At 39.2% G+C, this 24634-nt stretch overlaps 1 protein-coding gene across 13 annotated transcripts in view; it reads right to left on the bottom strand.

The window, feature by feature from the left end:
- Positions 1–24634, bottom strand: part of ALKBH8 (alkB homolog 8, tRNA methyltransferase) — a 124569-nt gene that overhangs the window by 65857 nt on the left and 34078 nt on the right. For 6 of the 13 annotated variants that reach the window (XR_015141798.1, XR_015141796.1, XM_086339012.1 and 3 more), the window contains exons 5-7: positions 22392–22487; positions 20907–21011; positions 15724–15794 (exon numbers count right to left, since the gene is read on the bottom strand). Coding sequence is in view for 10 of the 13 variants with exons in the window: in XM_086339012.1 (XP_086195138.1) it covers positions 15724–15794; positions 20907–21011; positions 22392–22487 (272 nt within the window). In the remaining 3 variants the exon portion in view is untranslated. Of the gene's footprint in view, positions 1–4501; positions 4629–15723; positions 15795–20906; positions 21012–22391; positions 22488–24634 lie in introns of all 13 variants that reach the window. The other 7 variants (XR_015141797.1, XM_086339013.1, XM_086339016.1 and 4 more) reach the window with 3 other exon arrangements.

The raw sequence follows: 24634 nt of genomic DNA on the forward strand, positions 1-24634 counted from the left end.
AAGTCTTAATGACCCAGATAACCATGATGGTGTGATCAATCACCAACAGCCAGACATCCTGGAGCATGAAGTCAAGCAGTCCTTAGGAAGCATCACTAGAAACAAAGCTAGGGGAGGTGATGGAATTCCAGTTGAGCTATTTCAAATCCTAAAAGATGATACTATTAAAGTGCTACGCTCCATATACCAACAAATTTGGAAAACTCAGCAGTGGCCACAGGACTGGAAAAGGTCAGTTTTCATTCCAGTTCCAAAGAAGGGCTTGCCCTTCTGCACAGTTGCACTCAGTTCACATGCTAGCAAGATCATGCTCAAAATCCTTCAAGCTAGGTTTCAACAGTATGTGAACCAAGAACTTCCAGATGTACAAGCTGGATTTAGAAAAGGCAGAGGAACCAGAGATCAAATTGCCAACAACCACTGGATCATAGAAAAAGCAAGGGAATTTCAGAAAAACATCTACTTCTGCTTCATTGACTATGCTAAAGCCTTTGACTTTCCACAACAACATGTGAAAAATTCTTAAAGAATTGGGAAAACCAGACCATCCTACCGGCCTCCTGTGAAACTTGTATGTGGGTCAAGAAGCAACAGTTAGAACCAACGGGACATGGAAAAACGAACTGGTTCCAAATTGGGAAAGGAGTATGTCAAGGCTGCATACTGTCACCAGTTTATTTAACTTCTGTGCAGAGTACATCATGCAAAATGCTGGGCTGGATGAAGCACAAGCTGGAATCAAGATTTCCGGAAGGAATATCAATAACTTCAGATATGCTGATGACACCACCCAAATGGCAGAAAGTGAAGAAAAATTAAAGAGCCTCTTGATGAAGTGTGAAAGAGGAGAGTGAGAAAGCTGGATTAAAACTCAACATTCAAAAATCTAAGATCTAAAAGAAAAACAGAAAACGAAGATCATGGCATCCGGTCCCATCACTCCATGGCAAGCAGATAGAGAAAAAATGAAAACAGTGACAGAATTTATTTCCTTGGGCTCCAAAATCACTGCAGAGAGTGATAACTATCATGAAATTAAAAGACATTTGGCTCCCTGAAAGAAAAGCTGTGACCAACCTAGACAGCGTATTAAAAAGTAGAGTCATCACTTTGCCAACAAAGGTCCACATAGTCAAAGCTATGGTTTTTCCAGTAGTCATATATGGATGTGAGAGTTGGACCATGAAGGCTGAGTGCCAAAGAATCAATGTTTTCAAATCTGTGGTACTGAGAAGACTCCTGAGAGTCCCTTGGACAACACAGAGATCAAACCACTCAATCCTAAAGGAAATCAGTCCTGAGTATTCACTGGAAGGACTGATGCTGAAGCTGAAGCTCCAACACTTTGACCACTTGATGCAAAGAGCCAACTCACTGGAAAAGACCTTGATGCTGGGAAAGATTGAGGGCAGGAAGAGAAGCGGGTGAGAGAGGATGAGACAGTTGGATGGCATCACTGACTCAAGGGACATGAGTCTGAGCAAACTCCAGGAGATAGTGAAGGACAGGGAACTCTGGCATGTTAGTCCATGGGGTTGCAAAGAGTCGTACATGAGTGAGCGACTGAACAACAATAATACTGGTCTAAAAAACTCTTTTTCACTTTCTCATATGCCCTTTCAAACTAAGTATGGAAAAATAAAGTATGATGATAGAATTTAGTTTTCCAATTATCTATTCCAAACGATGACACATAATTTCAAACAGTCCATAAAGCACTCTCCACACTCCAAAAGCATTCTATTTTAAAAACACCGTAGATAAATTATGTTTGGGACATGAAACGTACTGAAACCTGAAACTTCCCTGAAATGTATAACTAACAGAAGATGGGCTGACAGACTGAGGATCAATAGATGAACAGACATTTAATAAAGCAGATATATTAAAATGTTAACTGTAGTATCTAGGTGGTGAATTTATACAGATTTACTGTATAATACGATCAACTTTTCTGTCTAAAAAATTTCATTATTAAATGTTGGGAAAAGGGGAGAAAAGTACCACTGTAGCCCATTTTTAAGCAAACAACATATAGGCTTCAATTTTCTGAATAAACACTAAGGTCCATAAAAAAGAAACAATAATAGATTGTTATTAATTTGGCTCAGTGGTAAAGAATCTACCTGCAATGCAAGAGACACAGGAGATGTGGGTTCCATCCCTGGGTCAAATCCCTGGGTTGGGAGGATCCCTGGAGGAGGAAATGGAAACCCACTCCAGTATTCTTGCCTGGAAAAACCCCTAGAGAGGAGCCTGGAGGGCTACAGTCCAAATGGTTGCAAAGAGTCAGACACAACTGAGCACTGAGCACACACAAACATTAATTCCTTCATTAGAGATGATCAGCTATGACTCAAAGGAATGAAATCAATCTGGGTGAAAACGCTTGATGGGAAAATATCATCAGATACTAGACTCAGACTCTACAGTTTTATCACTTCAGTTCAGTTGCTCAGTCACGTCTGACGCTGCAAAGCCAAGGACTGAAGAACCCCAGGCTTCCCTGTCCATCACCAACTCCCAGAGCCGGCTCAAACCCATGTCCATTGAGTCAGTGATGCCATCCAACCATCTCATCCTCTGTCGACCCCTTCTCCTCCTGCCCTCAATCTTTCCCAGCATCAGGGTCTTTTCAAAAGAGTCAGTTCTTTGCATCAGGTAGCCAAAGTATTGGAGTTTCAGCTTCAGCATCACCCTTCCAATGAATATTTAGGACTGATTTGCCTTAGAACTTACTGGTTTGATCTGTTTGCAGTCCAGGGGACTCTCAAAGAGTCTTCTCCAACACGAGAGTTTAAAAGCATCAATTCTTCAGCACTCCGCTTTCTTTATAGTCCAACTCTCACATCCATACATGACAACAGGAGAAAAGATAGCTTTGACTAGACGGACCTTTGTCAGCAAAATAATGTCTCTGCTTTTTAATATGCTGTCTACGTTGGTCATAGTTTTTCTTCCAAGGAACAAGTATCTTTTAATTTGATGGCTGCAGTCACCACCTGCAGTGATTTTGGAGCCCCCCAAAATAAAGTCTGTCGCTGTTTCCATTGTTTCCCCATCTATCTGCCATGAAGGGATGGGACTGGATGTCATGATCTTAGTTTTCTGAATGCTGAGCTTTAAGTCGAGTTTTTCACTCTCCTCTTTCACTTTCATCAAGAGATTCTTTAGTTCTTCTTCGCTTTTTGCCATAAGGGTGGTGTTATCTGCGTACGAGGTTATTGATATTTCTCCTAGCAATCTTGATTCCAGCTTGTGCTACATCCAGCCAGGCATTTCCCATGATGTACTCTGCATAGAAGTTAAATAGTAAGGAAGGTGACAATATACAGCATTGACATGCTCCTTTCCCAATTTGGAACCAGTCTGTTGTTCCATTTCCAGTTCTAATTGTTGCTTCTTGACCTGCATACAGATTTCTCAGGAGGCAGGTAAGGTGGTCTGGTATTCCCATCTCTTGAAGAATTTTCCACAGTTTGTTGTGAACCATACAGTCAAAGGCTTGGGTGTAGTCAATAAAGAAGAAGTAGATTTTTTCTGGAACTCTCTTGCTTTTGTGATGATTCAACAGAAGTTGGCAACTTGATCTCTGGTTCCTCTGCCTTTTCTAAATCGAGCTTGAACATATGGGAGTTCATGGTTCACATACTGTTGAAGCCTGGCTTGAAAAATTTTGAGCATTACTTTGCTAGCGTGTGAGATGAGTCCAATTGTACAGTAGTTTGAACATTTTTTGGCATTGCCTTTCTTTGGGATTGGAATAAAAACTGATCTTTTCCAGTCCTGTGGCCACTGCTGAGTTTTCCAAATTTGCTGACATATTGAGTGCAGCACTTTCACAGCATCATCTTTTAGGATTTGAAATAGCTCAATTGGAGTTCCATCACCTCCACTAGCTTTGTTTGTAGTGATGCTTCCTAAGGCCCACTTGACTTTGCATTCTAGGATGTCTGGCTCTAGGTGAATGATCATATCATCCTGGTTATCTGGGTCATGAAGATCTTTTTTGTATAGTTTTCTGTGTATTCTTGCCACCTCCTCTCTTAATATCTTCTGCTTCTGTTAGATCCATACCATTTTTGTCCTTTATCAAGCCCATCTTTGCATGAAATGTTCCCTTGGTATCTCTAATTTTCTTGAAGAGATCTCTAGTCTCTTCCATTCTATTGTTTTCCTCTATTTCTTTGCACTGATCACTGAGGAAGGCTTTCTTATCTCTCCTTGCTATTCTTTGGAACTCTGCATTCAAATGGGTATATATTTCCTTTTCTCCTTTGACTTTTGCTTCTCTTCTTTTCTCAGCTATTTGTAAGGCCTCCTCAGGCAACCATTTTGCCTTTTTGCATTTCTTTTTCTTGGGGATGGTCTTGATCACTGCCTCCTGTACAATGTCACGAACCTCCATCCATAGTTCTTCAAGCACTCTATCAGGTCTAATCCCTTTAATCTAGTTGTCACTTCCACTGTATAATTATAAGGGATTTGATTTAGGTCATACCTGAATGATGTAGTGGTTTTCCATACTTTCTTCAAGTCTGAACTCTGCAATAAGGAGTTCATGATCTGAGTCACAGTCAGCTCCCATTCTTGTTTTTGCTGACTCTATAGAGCTTCTCCATCTTTGGCTGCAAAGAATATAATCAGTCAGATTTCGGTATTGACCACCTGGTGATGTCCATGTGTAGAGTCGCCTTTTGTGTTGTTGGAAGAGGGTATTTGCTATGACCAGTGTGTTCTCTTGTCAAAACTCTGTTAGTTTTGCCCTGCTTCATTTTGTACTCCAAGGCCAAACTTGCCTGTTACTTCATATATCTATTGACTTCCTCCTTTTGCATTCCAGTCCCCTACAATGAAAAGGACATCTTTTTGGGGTGTTAGTTCTAGAAGGTATTGTAGGTCTTCACAGAACCATTCAACTTCAGCTTCTTCAGCACTACTGGTTGGGGCATGGACTTGGATTACTGTGATATTGAATGGTTTGCCTTGGAAACAAACAGAGATCATTCTGTCATTTTTGAGATTGCACCCAAGTACTGCATTTCAGACTCTTTTGTTGATTATGAGGCTATTCCATTTCTTCTAAGGGATTCTTGCCCACAGTAGTAGATATAATGGTCATCTGAGTTAAATTCGTCCATTCCAGTCCATTTGAGTTCACTGATTTCTAAAGTCGATGTTCACTCTTGCCAACTCCTGTCTGACCACTTGTAATTTACCTTGATTCATGGACCTAACACTCCAGGTTCCTATGCAATATTATTTTCTACATCATCAGACTTTACTTCCTTCACCAGTCACATCCACAACTGGATGTTGTTTTTGCTTTGGCTCCATCTCTTCGTTCTTTCTGGAGTTATTTCTCCACTCTTCTCCAGTAGCATATTGGGCACCTACCAACCTGGGGAGCTAATCTTTCAGTGTCCTGTCTTTTTGCTTTCTCACACTGTTCATGGGGTTCTCAAGTCAAGAATACTGAAGTGGTTTGCCATTGCCTTCTCCAGTGGACCATGTTTTGTCAAAACTCTCTACCATGAACTGTCCGTCTTGGATGGCCCTACATGGCATTGCTCATAGTTGCACTGAGTTAGACAAGGCTGTGGTCTATGTGATCAGTTTGGTTAGTTTTCTGTGATTCTGGTTTTCATTCTGTCAGCCACCTGATGGATAAGGATAAGAGGCTTATGAAAGCTTCCTGATCAGAGAGACTGACTGTGGGGGAAACTGGGACTTGTTCTGATGGGCAGGGCCATGCTCAGTAAATCTTTAAGCCAATTTTCTGTTGATGGGCAGGACTGTGTTCCCTCCCTGTCATGGTCTCAGGTCAAACAACAGGGAGGGAATATTATAAAATCTATAATGTTTTCCTGAAAACACTGCTTGTTAAAGACCAAGAAAGAAAAAAAAAAGACTTTTTCAAATATTTATTAAGGATTCACAATCAACAATCCTTGCCAGCAACTGCTGAATCATTCTGCCCTGTGACAGCTTTGCTCCACTGGAAGTTTTTCCAATTATTCTTTTCGGTTTTACATATTTTATTTTCTGAGTCAATAAAGATCAAGTTCGCAGCAAGCTCATGATAAGACAGGAAGAAAGGCAACAGGATACAATCACTATAACAATGACACAGCCATTGAGAATACAACAAAACTGGTTATAACCAATGTGGCCCAAGATGGCTGAAGATTCGAATTCCAAAAGCACTTGAGCCTTATTATACTTTTATTGCAGTGCATTAGCATGCTAAATGACACATTCTCAGACACCATGACAGGTTCCAGGTTGACCATAAAAAGACAAAAAGTGGGCTGTGGCCCAGCTCCTGGAAACTTCTGCCCCTTGTCTCAAACGGTTACAATAGTCCTCCTACTTCTTAGCATATGTAATTACCCAGCCCATAAACTAAATACACCACAGCCTGAAATCTTATTCTCGCCTTCTGAGAGTGTCCACATTCTGTCTATGGAATGTTTATCTCTCTACAAGATCTTTTACTTTACTATGGCTCACTCTAGAATTCTTTTCCACATGAAGCCAAGAATCCTCACTTGGCAGCCATCCCAGGAACTCACCCAAGACCTGGGACATGACTGTTTTCTCACACCCCCTTCTCCTGCAACAATGGGGCAAGATTAAAGATAATATTTAGTTCAAAGCAAACAAAAAACCCTAAACATGCTGCTCTCATAAAACCTTTAACACAACCAAATACAACAGAAAGGAAACTGCATAGTTATCAAGTATTTACTGAAGTAAAGATAAGATGTGAGAAATGAAATATTTCCTGCTGAATCAGTAAACAAGGATGTCACAGTCATCAGCAATTGCAGTGACTCATTGGAAAAGACCCTGATGCTGGAAAGACTGAAGACAAAAGAAGGGAGTGACAAAAGATGAGGTGGTTAGAAAGCATCACCAAGTCAATGGACATGAATCTGACCAAACACTGGGAAATACTGGAGGACAGAGAAACCTGGTGTGCTGCAGTCCATGGGTCACAAAAAGTCAGACATCTCTTAGTAACTGAACAATAATAATGTGGGCTGGTAAGCTCTGGGGACACTCAGGAAGAAGAAGAAACCTGTGATCTAGCAGCTATCAGACTGCAACCACTCCCTACAATGAGCCCCATGGAAGTTCAGGATGTGAAAAAGCTCAGGACACTGACCCCAGGACAGCAAGATGCATATTATAGGAATGATTTCAGTGAGCCCAGACACGTGCATCTTCCCATACACAGAAAAGCATTAAATTCCTTAACTTGGGATATCTGGTTTTCTTTTTATTAACAATCTTTTGACGTTCAGACTACTGCCTTTGGCTACAAAACTTCGCTCCCCCTTTTACCTCCTCAGACCAGTTCTCTCAGGGTTACTTGAGATGCTGTCTCCCAGACTTGAAGTCCTAAAAATTCCCACAGAATAAAATGTAACTCTCAACTTATAGGTTTTGAATATTTTTTAAGTTGACAGATGCATAACCGAAAAGTCCATGACACTGATCTCCTCCATGCTGGCTAAACAGGAAAATGAAAACATATAACACTCTGGGAGCACTTCTGAGAAAGAAGACAAATTTAATCCTGATCCTTATTGGTTAAAAATAGGCTGAGACCTTTAACCTTTTGAAACTCTTAAGGATATATCAACAAGAGACAATAAGACATGAAGAATGATGTGTGATTCATAGAGAATGAAGAAAGCTGAGAGGATATATTTAGCTGGAGAAAATATTTCATGCCTGAGAATTTAGCAGACTACAAAGAAGCCTGCCAAATATAAATCTTCTGTAGTTGCACTAACTTTTCCATGGGATTCAAACTGCAACTGGGCAGGACCCTATTGGGCTTTCCTGGGACAGACCTCTCCCCATAGCCTCTGTTTTAGCTCCTCTCAGTAGTACCTAGGTAGTAGTATCTGACACATATTTCCTGAGTTTTTAGATGCTAAAACCACCACCAAAGGAAGAAATTAACTACTTGATGAATATGAACATGTAGCTCCCAAACTTCTGGTGCCTAAAGACTGATTATCATCAATCAATCAGAGAACTGTGCAAGAGCTGATCACACACCCTGGGACACTCCCCTCCCTCACCTGGCCTTTTAAAAAGCTTTTCTGAGACTGTTTGAAGACTTCAGGGTTTTAGAGCATAAGCCACCCATTCTTCTTGTATTGATGCCTTTACAAAAAATGCTGCACTCTTCCTCCCCACAATACAGTGTCAGCAGATTGGCTTTACTCTTTTCAGGCAAGCAGATACAAATTTGGTTCAGTAACAACTTGTAAGTAAGTTTGCTTTTTATTTTAAACAGCACACAAAGGATTCCACATACCTCATCATGGCCATGTCTGCCACATTTGTGAGGTAGAAATTGTTAGGTAGTCACTGTAGGGCCAGGACCTCAGTTCATTTTTTTAACTTCAACTCCTTCTCCCATATAAACATTTTGCTCCACTGACTTAAAGCTATACTTGTTGTTCCAGATTCCAGGCATTCAGAGGAAAGTCTCCCTGGCATGGAGGGTCACAAAATATCCAGACTCAAGACAGAACAATCAGTAACTGTTGACCAACTTATCAGATAGGAAAACACTAGATGGACCATTAACTCTTAGCCCATACTTCTGGTCCTTATCCGGTCCTTAAACGATGGCGTGGGGTCATGAGAAAGAGTCACAGGATGGTGACCCAATGTCTAAGAAAACTCAAGGACAGAGGAATTTTTTAAAAAGTCATAAAAATAACAAAACTGGAAGACATAGGGACTTTCAAACTAATTGGTCAGAAATTATATACATCAGGGATGTGAGCCAACCAAAAATGAACAGATCAATACTGGTAAAGATATAAACCGCTATAATTGATGCCCTTTTGGGGCACTTCACCCCCTCTCAGTGTCTATGCTGGGAGCTTTATATTTCTCTCTCTCCTTCAAAATAAAACCCTGCCTGTGTGACTATTTGCATGTTTATAAAGTTCATTCTTCGGCTCCGTGAACAAGAACTCAGATTACTGTTTTATCCTGACAAGTAGAAAAGGAGAAAAAGAAAAGAAGAGACAAACACAACTGCAGAGATACAAGACTGAAACAAATTACTTACAAAAAAATACAACAATAACAAAAATACCTGTTAACATGTTCCCTGGATTTATAAATACAGAATCCCACCATATCATAAGATAATTAGTCCACTGTTGGGGTGAAGAGGAACTCAGTATATTTTTAGTAAAATAAATACAGCTTTTTGTCACTCTACAAAAGATGATACTCCCAAAAGTATACTTTCCTAAGCTGAAAAGTACCTAGAAGAGAAGCCTTCTGGTATACCATATTTTTCCAAAGCAGAGGAATTTAAATCCCCTACCTATACTACACGGGATTCCCTGGTTGCTCAGATGGTAAAAAATCTGCCTGCAATTCAGGAGACCCAGGTTCAAGTTCTGGGTTGGGAAGATCCCCTAGAGAAGGGAATGGCAACCCACTCCAGTATTCTTGCCTGGAGAATTCCATGGACAAAGGAGCCTGGTAGACAATAGTTCATGAGGTCACAAAAAGTTGGACATGAATGAATGACTAACACACACACACACACACACATACACACACACACCCCTACATCACACATGACTGCTTAGTTTCCAACCTTTAAGAAAAGTTAAAATCAAAGACCACAAGAAACCAGTTTCCCTTCCTTGCCTCCTACCTGGGAGCTACAGACCAGAAGGGAGTGACAGGATATACTTAAAATGATGAAAGGGGAAAACCTAAAAGCAAGATTACTCTACCCAGCGAGGATCTCATTTAGATTCAACAGAGAAATCAAGAGTTTCACAGAAAAGCAAAAGAGAAGAGAATTCAGCACTACCAAACCAGCTTTACAACAAATGCCAAAGGAACTTCTCTAGGCAGAAAACACAAGAGAAGAAAAAGATCCACCAAAACAATTAAAAAAATGGTAAGGGGAACATACATATTGATAAGTAATTTGAATGTAAATGGATTAAATGCTCCAACCAAAAGACACAACTAACTAAATGGATATACAAACAAAACCCTATATATGCTGTCTACAAGTGACCCACTTCAGACCTAGGGGCACATATTGACTGAAAGAAGGGGACGGAAACAGATATTCCATGCAAATGGAAATTAAAAGAAAGCTGGAGTAGCAATACTCATATCAGATAAAATAGACTTTAAAATAAAGAATATTACAAGAGACAAAGAACCATATTACATAATGATCAAGGGATCAATCCAAGAAGATATAACAATTATAAATGTTTCTGCACCCAACATAGGAGCACCTCAATACATAAGGCAGATGCTAACAACCACAAAACGGGAAATCAACAGTAAAATAATAATAGTGGGGGAACTGTTGTTGTTATTCAGTCTAAGTGACTAAGCACTCTTTGTGACCCCATGGACTGCAGCACACCAGGCTTCCTTGTCCTTCACTATCTCCAGAGTCTGCTCAAACTCATGCCCACTGAGTCAGTGATGCCATCCAACCATCTTATCCTCTGTCGCCCTCTTCTCCTGCCCTCAATCTTTCCTAGCATCATGGTCTTTTCCAGTGAGTTGGCTCTTCATTTCAGGTGGCCAAAGTATGGAGCTTCAGCTTCAACATCAGTCCTTCCAATGAATATTCAGGGTTAATTTCCTTTAAAATTAACTGATTTGATCTCCATGCTGTCCAAGGAACTCTCAAGAGCTTTCTCCAGCACCAAAGATTCAAAAGCATCAATCCTTCAGCACTTAGCATTATTTACGGCACAACTCTCATATCCATACATGACTACTGAAAAAAATCACAGCTTTGACTATATGGACCTTTGTCAGCAAAGTGATTTCTCTGCTTTTTAATATGCTGTCTAGGTTTGTCAAAGCTTTTCTTCCAAGGGCAAGCATCTTTTAATTTCATGGCTGCAGTAACTGTCCACAGTGATTTTGGAGTCTAAGAAAATAAAATCTACCACTGCTTCCATTTTTTCCCCATCTATTTACCATGAAGTGATGGACTGATGCCATGATCTTTGTTTTTTGAATGTTGAGTTTTAAGCCAGCTTTTTCACTCTCCTCTTTCACATTCATCAAGAGGCTTTTTAGTTCTTCTTCACTTTCTGTCATAAGAGTGGTATTGTCTGCGTATCTGAGGTTATTTATATTTCTCCCGGCAATCTTGATTCCTGCTTCTGCTTCCTCCAGCCCAGCATTTCTCATAATATACTCTGCATATAAGTTAAATAAACAGGGTAACAATATACAGCCTTGACGTACTCCTTTTCCTATTTGGAACCAGTCTGTTGTTCCATGTCCAGTTCTAACTGTTGCTTCCTGACCTGTATACAGGTTTCTCAAGAGGCAGGTCAGGTGGTCTGGTATTCCCATCTCTTTCAGAATTTTCCACAGTTTATTGTGATCCACACAGTCAAAGGCTTTGGCATAGTCAATCAAGCAGAAATAGATGTTTTTCTGGAATGCTCTTGCTTTTTCAATGATCCAGTGGATGCTGGCAATTTGATCTCTGGTTCCTCTGCCTTTTCTAAAACAAGCTTGAACATCTGGAAGTTCACGGTTCACATACTGCTGAAGCCTGGCTTGGAGAATTTTGAGCATTACTTTACTAGCGTGTAAGATGAGTGCAACTGTGCGGTAGTTTGAGCATTCTTCGGCATTGTCTTTCTTTGGGATTGGAATAAAAACTGACCTTTTCCAGTCCTGTGGCCACTGCTGAGTTTTCCAAATTTGCTGGCATATTGAGTGCAGCACTTTCACAGCATCATCTTTTAGAATTTGAAATAACTCAACTGGAATTCCATCACCTCCACTAGCTTTGTTTGTAGTGATGCTTCCTAAGGCCAACCTGACTTCACATTCCAGGATATCCAGCTCTAGGTGAGTGGGAGTGATCACATCTTTGAGATTATCTGGGTCATGAAGATCTTTTTTGTACAGTTCTTCTGTGTATTCCTGTCATCTCTTCTTAATAACTTCTGCTTCTGTTAGGTCCATACCATTTCTGTCCTTTATTGAGCCCATCTTTGCCTGAAATGTCCCCTTGGTATCTCTAATTTTCTTGAAGAGATCTCCAGTCTTTCCCATTCTATTGTTTTCCTCTATTTCTTTGCATTGATCACTAAGGAAGGCTTTCTTATCTCTCCTTGCTATTCTTTGGAACTCTGCATTCAGATGGGTATGTCTTTCCTTTTCTCCTTTGCTTTTTGCTTCTCTTCTTTTCACAGCTACTTGTAAGGCCTCCTCAGACAGCCATTTTGCTTTTTTGCATTTCTTTTTCTTGGGGATGGTCTTGCTCCCTGTCTCCTGTACAATGTCATGAACCTCCTCTGTCCATAGTTTATCAGGCACTCTGTCTATCAGATCTAGTCCCTTAAATCTATTTCTCACTTCCACTGTATAGTGATAAGGGATTTGATTTCAGTCATACCTGAATGGTGTAGTGGTTTTCCCCACTTTCTTCAATTTAAGTCTGAATCTGGCTTGTATAACTGAAACTAATACTGTAAGGCAATTATACTTCTTTTTTTTTTTTCCACTAGAGGAAAAAGTGTGTAACTCCAGAGACACCAAATGGAGATAATGATTACAGTAGATTTTCACTGCAACTAGAGGCAAGTTTTCCCCTTCTTTATAACTTATAGTTAAAAACTATATAATCACCTTTTAGGGTGTTGGAGGAATATTTAGGCCCCATTTTTTATATGTCTGTAGGAATGGAGAGAATTTCGATAAGAGTGAAAGTAATAGGAAGACCTGTTTTTCTCCATTTCTTTACTTCCAACTCTCCACAGAGAAGGCACACCTCAGCTCATTGGTTGGCCTAGAGCCAAACCTGCTTCAATGAGCCCTTTCTTCTACTTTTCAAATCTAACTCTAATTCAGAGTTGAAGTATTAATAAATCCAGTTGGCAACAGATCCAAAGCCATTATCTTTCATGTTTTCTCAGCTGCTGACATTCTGATATTCATTTATCTTTTATTTCATTTCTACACTGGTTACACAGTTAGGAGGAAAAAACAAAGATATTCTTTACTGTTCCCCTAAAGCTACAAGCCAGGATAAGAGGTAAAATGAAAATAAACAAAACAGAGAAGAGCTCTTTTCCCTTCCTGTCCTCATTACTTTTTAAAGCACTTAATAAGAATCCACACGTGGAGAGGATAAGATGGTTTTGCCTTATCAAACGTATACACTAGCTCTATAGACACAGTATCAACATGATCACACAAGCTTAGCAAAAGTTCAAAAGCCAAAGCAAAATTTAGCGATGCTGCTAAGTCGCTTCAGTCGTGTCTGACCCTGTGTGACCCCATAGACGGCAGCCCACCAGGTTCCCCTGTCCCTGGGATTCTCCAGGCAAGAACACTGGAGTAGGTTGCCATTTCCTTCTCCAATGCATGAAAGTGAAAAGTGAAAGTGAAGTCGCTCAGTCATGTCCGACTCTTCTCGACCCCAAGGATTGCAGCCTACCAGGCTCCTCCACCCATGGGATTTTCCAGGCAAGAGTACTGGAGTGGGTTGCCAAGCAAATGGAGTAACAGACTGGTTCCAAATAGGAAAAGGAGTACGTCAAGGCTGTATATTGTCACCCTGCCTATTTAACTTATATTCAGAGTACATCATGAGAAACTCTCGGCTGGGTGAAGCACAAGCTGGAATCAAGATTGCTGGGAGAAGTATCAATAACCTCCCATATGCAGATGACACCACCCTTATGGCAGAAAGTGAAGAATTAAAGAGCCTCTTGATGAAACTGAAAGAAGAGAATGAAACGTTGGCTTAAAACTCAACATCCAGAAAACTAAGATCATGGTACCTGGTTCCATTAATTCATGGAAAATAGATGGGGAAACTGTGAAAACAGTGACAGACTTTATTTTCTTGGGCTCCAAAATCAATACAGATAGTGACTGCAGCCATGAAATTACAAGACACTTGCTCCTTAGAAGAAAAGTTATGACCAAACTAGACAGCATATTAAAAAGCAGACATTACTTTCCCAACAAAGGTCTGTCTAGTCAAAGCTATGGTTTTTCCAGTAGTCATGTATGAATGTGAGAGTTGGACTATAAAGAAAGCTGAGCACTGAAGAACTGATGCTTTTGAATTGTGGTGTTGGAGAAGACTCTTGAGAGTCCCTTGGACTGCAAGGAGATCCAATCAGTCCATCCTAAAGGAAATCAGTCCTGAATATTCACTCGAAGGACTGATGTTGAAGCTGAAACTCCAATACTTTGGCCACATGATGCAAAGAACTGACTCATTTGAAAAGACCCTGATGCTGGGAAAGCTTGAGGGCAGGAGAAGGGGATGACAGAGGATGAGGTGGTTGGATGGCATCACTGACTCAATGGACATGAGCTTGAGTAAACTCTGGGAGTTGGTGATGGACAGGAAAGCCTGGCCTTCTGCAGTCTATGGGGTTGCAAAGAGTCGGACACAACTGAGCGACTGATCTGAACTGAACTAAGCATATGCAAAAAATACTAGAAAACAGTATTTACATCCAGGAACAAGATAAGATTTTGAAACAACCTCATACTTAAAAGACTCTTCTAGATTTGAAATTTTGATTTCTATCTAAAACTCTATCTTCAGTTTGCATGAAGTAAAGTGAAAATCGCTCAGTCATGTCCAACTCTTTACGACCCCATGAACTATATAGTCCCTGGAATTCTCCAGGCCAGAATACTGGAGTGGGTAGCCTTTCCCTTCTCCAGGGGATCTTCCCAACCCAGGGATCGAACCCAGGTCTCCCACATTGTGGGCGGATTCTTTACCAGCTGAGCCACAAGGGAAACTCGAGAATACTGGAGTGGATAGTCTATCCCTTCTCTAGCAGATCTTCCTGACCCAGGAATTGAATCGGGGTCTCCTGCATTGCAGGCGGATTCTTTACCAACTGAGCTATGAGGGAAGGCCTCAGAGCTTCAGTTTGCATGGATTGCTTTAAATCATGCTTTTGATAGCTTCTATAGCAGTTTAAGGGCTTCTCTTGTGGCTCAGCTGGTAAAGAATCCACCTGCAATGCAGGAGTCCTGGGTTCAATTCCTGGGTTGGAAAGATCCTCTGGAGAATGCCAAAGCTGCCTACTCCAGTATTCTGGCCTGGAGAATTCCATGGACTGAATATGTATAGTCCCTGGGGTCGCAAAGAGTAGAACATGACTGAGCAACTTTCAAATAGCAGATCAAATAAAGTACAACTATACTATAAAAATATATCAGTGAATAAACATGAACCTCTTCTTTATTTGTAAAGAAAACAACATTACCCATTACTGTTCAAAGTTTTTCAAGGGACTGAATCATTAAATATATGTGAACAAGTTTATCAAAATTCCAGACACATTTTAGTTTTATCTATAGACTGCAGTTACTATCTTTAGCCACTAGATGGCAATGTTGCTACAGTAAATCACTGTAAAATGGCCATTTCGGTTTTACTTAACAAAAGTACCATTACAGGGCTTTCCTGCCATCTAGTGAGCTGATACCTAAAACTCTGGACACCTAAAAGAAGAGACTGTGATAATTTCACATTCTATAAGAAATTAAATACTAATGGTGTCTTTACACTTCATTTTTAACTCTTAATTCATCTGAAATGAGAAATGTGAGAAATCCTATGAAAAGGGCATTGCATAAAGTAAGACATTTGCTGATAGCTAATAAAAGTGTTTGAAAATTTACCTCTGATCCCAAACTGAGAGAAATGATCTCATCCTCAAAAGCAGAATGTGTGTCAATATGAGCAGGAATTCCTGAGATTGAAGATAGGGTAACAGGTCACTTCACTTTTCTTTTTAGTACATTTAAGACATCTCTAAATATAGCCTCAAGGATTATAGTGAAAACATCATTTGATAAACAAGAATCTACTATAATTTTAGGTAAAGGAAACATTTAAGATTAATGTAAATAAAATTAAATTTGTTGTTGCTGCTGTTGTTGAGTCTCTAAGCCATGTCTAATTCTTTGTGACCCCGTGAACTGCAGCATGCCAGGCTTCCATGTCCTTCAATATGCCCAGAGTTTGCTCAAATTCATATCCACTGAGTTAGTGATGCTATTTAACCATCTCATTCTCTGCTGCTCCCTTCTTCTTTGGCTTCAACACATTCCCAGCATCAGGGTGTTTACCAAAGAGTCAGCTATTCCCATCTGGTAGCCAAAGTACTGGAGCTTCACTCTCAGCATCAGTCCTTCCAAAGAATATTCAGTATGGATTTCATTTAGGATTACTGCTTTGATCTCCATGGAGTCCAAGGGACTCTCAAGAGCCTTCTGCAGCACACAATCGAAAGCATCAAATCCTTGGTGCACAGCCTTCTTTATGATCAAACTCTCACATCCATACATGACTACAGGAAAACCAACACTTTGACCATATAGACATTTGTTGGCAAAGTGATGTCTCTGCTTTTAGTACACTGTTTAGGTTTGTCGTAGCTTTCCTTCCAAGGAACAAGTATCTTTTAATTTCATGGCTGCAGTCACCGTTCATGGTGATTTTGGAGCCCAAGAAAATAGTCTGTCACTGTTTCTACTTTTCCCCTTTTATTTTCCATGACATGATGGGAACAGATGCCATGATCTTAGCTTTTTGAACGTTGAGTTTTAAGCCAGCTTTTTCAGTCTTCTATTTCACCCTCATCAAGAAGCTCGTTAGTTCCTCTTCAATTTCTGCCATTATCATGGTATCATCTACATATCTGAGGTTCTTGATATTTCTCCCGGTAATCTTACTTCCAGCTTGTGCTTCATCCAGCCTAGCATTTTGTATAATGTACTCTGTATATAAGTTAAATAAGCAGGGTGGCAATACACAGCCTTTCCTAATTTTGAACCACGCCATTGTTCCATGTCTGTTCTAACTCTTGTGTCTTGATTTGCATATCGGTTTCTCAGGAGACCATTAAGGTGGTCAGAGATAAATTAAACTATCTCTTTAATAATTTTCCAGTTTCTTGTGATTCACAAAGGCAAAGGCTTTAGTGTAGTCAATGCAGAAGTAGATGATATTCTGCAACTCCCTTGCTTTATGATCCAATGGATGTTGGCAATTTGATCTCTGGTTCCTCTGTTTTTTCTAAACCCAGCTTATACATCTGGAATTTCTTGGTTTACACACTGCTGAAGCCTAGCCTAAAGGATTTTGAGCACAAGCTTGCTCAAAGTGTGAAATGTGTGCAACTGTACAGAAGTTGGCTTTAGCATTGTCCTTCTTTGGGACTGGAATGAAAACTGATATTTTCCAATACTGTGGCCAGTGCTGAGTTTACCAAATTTGCTGACATACTATGTGCAGAACTTTAACAGCATCATCGTTTAGGATCTGAAACAGCTTAGCTGGAATTCCATCACCTTTACTAGATTTGTTCATAGTAATGCTTCCCAAGGCCACTTGACTTCACATTCCAGGATGTCTGGCTCTAGGTGGTTATCAAGGTCATTAAGACTTTTTTTTTTTCCTGTGTATTCTTGCCACCTGTTCTTAATCTCTTTTGCTTCTGTTAGGTCCTCAGTTTTTGTCCTTTGTCGTGCCCATCCTTGCATGAAATGTTCCCTTGATATCCCCAATTTTCCTGAAGAGATCTCTAGTCTTTCCTATTGATTGTTTTCCTCTATTTCTTTGCATTGTCCACTTGCGAAGGCTTTCTTATCTCTCCTTGATATTCTCTGGAACTCTGCACTCAGATGGCTGTTGCCTTTCACTTCTCTTCTTATCTCAGCTATTTGTAAAGCCTCCTTAGACAATCACTTTGCCTTCTTGCACTTCTTTACTTTTGGGATGGCCTCCTGTACAATGTTATGAACCTCTGTCCATAATTATTCAGGCACTCTATCAGATCTAACTCCTTGAATTTATTCATCACCTCCACTGTATAATCATAAGGAATTTGATTTAGGTTATTCCTGAATGGCCCAGTGGTTTTCCCTACTTTCGTCTATTTAAACCTGAATTTTGCAATAAGGAGCTCATGATCTGAACCACAGTCAGCTTCTGGTCTTGTTTCTGCTGACTGTATAGAGCTTCTCCATCTTCAGCTACAAACAATATAATCAATCTGATTTTGGTATTGAGCATCTAGTGATGTCCACATGTATATTCATCTTTTGTGTTGCTGGAAGAGGGTGTTTGCTATGACCAGTGCATTCTCTTGGCAAAACTCTGTTAGCCTTTGCCCTGCTTCATTTTGTACTTCTAGGCCAAACTTGCCTGTTAATCCAGGTATCATGTGACTTCCTACTTTTGCATTCCAATCCTCTATAATGAAAAGGACACCTTTTTTTTTGGTATTAGTTCTAGAAGGTCTTATAGGTTTTCATAGAACCAGTCAACTTCAGATTCTTCGGTATTAGTGGTTGGGGCATAGATTTGGATTGCTGATACTGAATGGTTTGCCTTGGAAAAGAACCAAGATCAGTTTTGCACCCAAGTACTGCATTTCAGACCCTTCTGTTGATGATGATGGTTACTCCACTTCTTCTAAGGGATTCTTGTCCACAGTAGTAGATATAATGGTCATCTGAATTAAATTCACCCACTCTCACCCATTTAAATTCACTAATTCCTAAGATGTCGATGTTCACTCTTGCCATCTCCTGCATGACCACATCCAGTTTACCTTGATTCAAGGACCTAACATTCCAGGTTCCTATGCAATACTGTTCTTTACAGCACTGGACTTTACTTTCACCACCAGACATATCTACAACCGTCATTTCTGCTTTGGCCCAGCTTCTTCATTCTTTCTGGAGCTATTAGCAATTACCTCCACTCTTCCCCAGTAGTATAATGGACACTTTCTGACCCATGGGGCTCATCTTCCAGATCACAGCCTTCATGGATCACAGCCTTGTTGTGGCGAAGGTGACTGTGTAATTCAATGAAGCTATGAGCCATGCTGTGCAGGGTCACTCAAGATGTCAGGTCATAGTGGAGAGTTCTGACAAAATGTGGTCCACTGGAGGAGGGAACGGCAAACCACTCCAGCATTTTTGCCACGAGAATCCCATGAACAGAATGAAAATTAAACTAGGTCTAAACTAAAAATATAACTTTACATTAAAGCACCGTTGTGACTTGACTGTAAAATCAAGACTTGAGAGTCCCTGCTTAACCAGGGCATTTCCCAAATCTCATCCCAAGATAGCTAACAAAGTCATTCTGACCTATGAATACTGGATTCCCAAGTACTTGTAGAACAAAAACAACAGCCAGGCATGAAAACTAATCTTATGATTATTTAAGATACAGCTTCTTTCACGAGTCTCTCAATCAACACTGCTGTGGTTTTTCAGTCACTAAGTCATGTCCATCTCTTTATTACTCCATGGACTGCAAAATGACAGGTTTTCCTGTCCATCACCATCTCCCAGAGTTTGCTCAAACTCACGTCCACTGAGTAGGTGATGCCACCCAACCGTCTCATCCTCTGTTGTCCTGTTCTCCTCCTGCCTTCAATCTTTCCAAACATCAAGGTCTTTTTCAACAAGTCAGTTCCTCTCATCAGGTGGCCAAAGTAATGGAGCTTCAGCTTCAGCACCAGTCCTCCCAATGAATATTCAGGGTTGATTTCCTTTAGGATTGACTGGTTTGATATCCCTGCTGTCCAAGGGACTCTCAAGAGTCTTCTCCAGCACCAAAGTTTGAAGGCATCAATTCTTTGGCACTCAGCCTTCTTTATGGTCCAGCTCTCACATCCATACATGACTACTGGAAAAAACCATAGCTTTGACTATATGAACCTTTGCTGGCAAAGTGATATCTATGTTTTTCAATATGTGGTCTAGTTTTGTCATAGCTTTTCTTCCAAGAAGGAAGTATCTTTTAATTTCATGGCTACAGTCACCGTCCACAGTGATTCTGGAATCCAAGAAAATAAGTCTACCACTGTTTCCATTTTTTCCCCATTTATTTACTGTGAAGTGATGGGACCGAATGCCATGATCCTCTTTTTTACAAATATTGAGCTTAAGCCAGCTTTTTCACTCTCCTCTTTCACCTCCATCAAGAAGCTCTTTAGTTCCTCTTTGCTTTCTGCCATTAGGGTGGTACCATTTACATACTGAGATTATTGATACTTCTCCCATCAATCTTGATTCCAATTTGTGATTCATCCAGTCCAGCATTTCACATGGTGTACTCTGTATATAAGTTAAATAAGCAGGGTGACAATATACACCCTGAAACTACACTGACTGAGTATCTCTCTTACTTAAAAGAAACTTTGCTACATTGTGAGAGTATATAAAGCTAGTAAGACACAATCCCTGTCTTTAAGGAGTTTATAGACCAATGGAAACTAAGCTATCACAAAACATGATAAATGCAGAGGGAAAAAAAATGCCATAACTTGTCACTAATAAAGCCCTCAATATCATTTGATTAGTACAAATATCAGATGAAGATGCTGACAAGTGCAAAGAAGTTAATAACCTAAAATTTTCCCATTAAAATGTCATCCTAGAATTATCTTCCACATTCTCTACAGAAGAATAAGAAGATCAAGATGATCTAACTAATTAGCCTTCTTCTTGGTACCTATACATTATTTGATTTCTTCCATTTTACATGCTTTCTTTGTTTTTAAAGAAATCTTCTTCCTCTCCAAAAAACAATGCTGAGGGGGGAACAAAAGAATATTACAAATAACAACATGTCAATCTGTTTACACTTAAGATGCAAATTCCTCAAGAAACTGAGTGTAAAATTGCAAAGGGATTAAAATCAACACAGGTAATGGACATAAGCAAATTACTCTAAAAGTAAATTTAAGCAAAAAAATAATATCTTTGATCTTAGGGAGCTATGTAACCCACTAAATTACGAAATTTATGACTGGAATTGTAAAAGAAGAAATACTCACCATGCCCAGGTTCATACTGGTTTATAGTCAATTGATTAGGTTTATGTTTAATGAATCCTTCCTTCAACCATTTCTCTAAAATGCTCTCACAAATGTCAGGAAGACCTGAAATCAGTAATGATAAAAGTGAAACATATTAAATTATTTACTTTTCATGTTTAACCCAAGAATGAAAAAAACAGTCACTGTGATAAAAATCACACAGCTTTTAGTTTAGTAGTCAGATCCAAACATAACAGTAAGTTCACAAGCAAAAGAAAAAAAAAACAAAACTTAATAACCTTTTAAAATTATTTTATTAACTTTATCAAATAAAATATACAAAAGAATTTTGCAGACAACAATTTTGGTATTTTTTAAAGTAGCAATAAAATTATAAAATTTACTATATTATATGGAAACTAGCCTGACCAATTTCTTATTAAATTATTAATTTATTTTAAATTTAATTATTTGAAATTAATTCATTTAAAAAACATGTTTTTCAAAGTAGAACTAAGTTACTTTTATTGGAGTCATAAATGTTATTTCATGAGGCAAAGGAAATCCTTAAATAAGATGAAAGTCATAAAAATACACATAAATTGAATTCCAACAAAGACATCTACCAAAGGATTAATATCTAGATTATATGGTAAAATCTTATTATTAGATTGGACTACTCATTAGAAAAAACTAGCAAAGAAGATGAAAAAGAATTCACAGAAAAGGAAATAAAAATGGCCAATCTCACTAGTAATTGGGTATAAAGTTAAAAGTGATATTTCACATGCAACTGAGGTAGGGGGTAAGGAAGTAAGCACTTTGTGAGAGAATGTTGGTATAGCTCTTTTAGGATGCAATCTGTCAGTGTCTACTGACATTTTTAAGTGAGCATAACTTTGACAGAATTCTAATCCAGCAGTTTCATTTCCCTTGAGCAACTCTTGCTTAACAAATAAAGAGGTGTATACAAAGATATTTACTGTAGCACAACTTGTAAAAGCCAAAAGCTAGAAATAACCTAAATATCTAGCAAAAGGAAACTAAGTGAATAAGAAATTACTGAATATTCAATAAAATGAAAACCTGTATAAGATCTCTAACATATACTGTGATAATGTGACAATATATGAATATACAATTCATGACATACAATATACTGCTACATGTTAACAACTATATACTTAAACAGGTTATTTGGATGTAAATTCATTTATAAAGATTGAAATAATATACACTAAACTGTTAACTGTATTACTTCTGAAGAGGTGTATGGGAGTAAGGATAGTGCTCAAGAGAAATTAAATTTAGCTTTATTCGTATGTATAACATTTTTAACACAAAACTACACTATTTAATCTAAATGACTTAACATTTAATCAACTGTTTTATATGTTAACATACAAATAACAAATGAAAAATAATCTCAACCATGATATCCTAATATTATATATTAATATTTTTTCCTGAACCAGATCTTATTGTTTGCTAACAATTACTTACCCCCAGGTAACGGCTTATCTTTATCTACATTGTTGTTCTCATAGTGGAATTCATAGCCAAAATGCTTTACTCTTCTGTGTTTTAAGGATTTTTGAACTGTATCAAGAGAAGTAAACTATTTAGGAGAAAAAGAATTTCATTCCTTCATATATTTCAAAGTTAACTTTATGAATAAGGATTAATTTAGTAATGGTAATTTTTGTTAACTGCTAAACTATTGTCTTCAGTAAAATTGAACATTCTACTTCATATCTGCTATTCTTTTAAGTCTAAAATTGAAACAATCTTTTAAGGGTTTCACCCAATCAATTTGAAAAAGCTAAACATATACCCTGCCGCTCACATGACTGCTAATGATCTGGAAACAGAGTAACTACTTTGTAAATTTCTCTAGGACGTTCTTACTACATTATAATCATACAGTACTGAACTGCTAATTTCTCACTGTAAAAATTGCCTTAGAGTAGAGAGAACCAAATAAGACAATTTACATGTGTCCCTGTGTATCCTTGGGGAATTGGTTCCCTCAGATGCCAAAATCCAAGGAGGATTAAGTCTCTTACATAAAATAGCGCAGCATTTGCATATAAAGTAAACATATCTTTCACATCCTCCAGAATGCTTTAAATCATCTTTAGATTACTTATAATACCTAGTACAATGTATATGACATGTAAAACAGTTGCATATACAATATATATGTGTGTATATATATATACACTGGGCTTCCCTGGTGGCTTAGAGGTTAAAGCATCTGCCCGCAATGCGGGAGACCTGGGTTCGATCCCTGGGTCGGGAAGATCCTCTGGAGAAGGAAATGGCAACCCACTCCAGTATTCTTGCCTACAGAATCCCATGGATGGAGGAGCCCGGTGGGCTACAATCCATGGGGTCACAAAGAGTCAGACACGACTGAGTAACTAACAAAATCCAAGGAGGATTAAGTCTCTTACATAAAATCGTGCAGCATTTGCGTATAATCTAAACATATCTTTTACATCCTCCAGAATGCTTTAAATCATCTTTGGATTATTACAATACCTAGTACAATGTATATGACATGTAAAACAGTTGCATATACAATATATATCTGTGTTGCATATACAATTGCATATATAAAACAGTTGCATATACAATATATATCGAAAGTTATGACCAACCTAGATAGCATATTCAAAAGCAGAGACATTACTTTGCCAACAAAGGTCCATCAGGTCAAGGCTATGGGTTTTTCCAGTGGTCATGTATGGATTTGAGAGTTGGACTGTGAAGAAAGCTGAGTGCCAAAGAATTGATGCTTTTGAACTGTGGTGTTGGAGAAGACTCTTGAGAGTCCCTTGGACTGCAAGGAGATCCAACCAGTCCATTCTGAAGGAGATCAGCCCTGGGTGTTCTTTTGAAGGAATGATGCTAAGCTGAAACTACAGTACTTTGGCCACCTCATGCAAACAGTTGACTCATTGGAAAAGACTCTGATGCTGGGAGGGATTGGGAGCAGGAGGAAAAGGGAACGACAGAGGATGAGATGGCTGGATGGCATCACCGACTCGATGGACGTGAGTTTGAGTGAACCCTGGGAGTTGGTGATGGACAGGGAGACCTGGTGTGCTGTGATTCATGGGGTCGCAAAGAGTCGGACACGACTGAGCGACTGAGATGAACTGAACTGATATATATGTTGGGCTTCCCTGGTGGCTCAGAGGTTAAAGCATCTGCCCGCAATGTGGGAGACCTGGGTTTGATTCCTGAGTCGGGAAGATCCTCTAGAGAAGGAAATGGCAACCCACTCTAGTATTCTTGCCTGGAGAATCCCATGGACGGAGGAGCCTGGTGGGCTACAGTCCAGGGAGTTGCAAAGAGTTGGACACAACTGAGCAACTTCACTTTCATATATTATGAACTGCCAACATATTTTACCTTTTGGAACTTTCTAGAATTTTACTTCTTTTTCAGATTTTTTTCAACCCAGAGTTGATCGAATTCATGCATACAGAACCCATGAATACAGACAACCAAACGTATGTGAAACAGCTTATTAATGTTAGCTCTACAGTTCAGTTCAGTCGCTCAGTCATGTCCAATTCTTTGCAATCCCATGGACCGCAGCACGTCAGGTTTCCCTATTCATCACCAACTCCTGGAGCTTGCTCAAACTTATGTCCTTTGAGTCGGTGATGCCATCCAACCATCGCATCCTCTGTCATCCCCTCCTCCCCCTGCCTTCAATGTTTCCCAGCATCACA

The sequence above is a fragment of the Bos grunniens genome, chromosome 15 (assembly GCF_055505025.1).
Source record: "Bos grunniens cultivar Pamir isolate PY7600 chromosome 15, Bosgru_T2T1.0, whole genome shotgun sequence".
Lineage (NCBI taxonomy): Eukaryota > Metazoa > Chordata > Mammalia > Artiodactyla > Bovidae > Bos > Bos grunniens.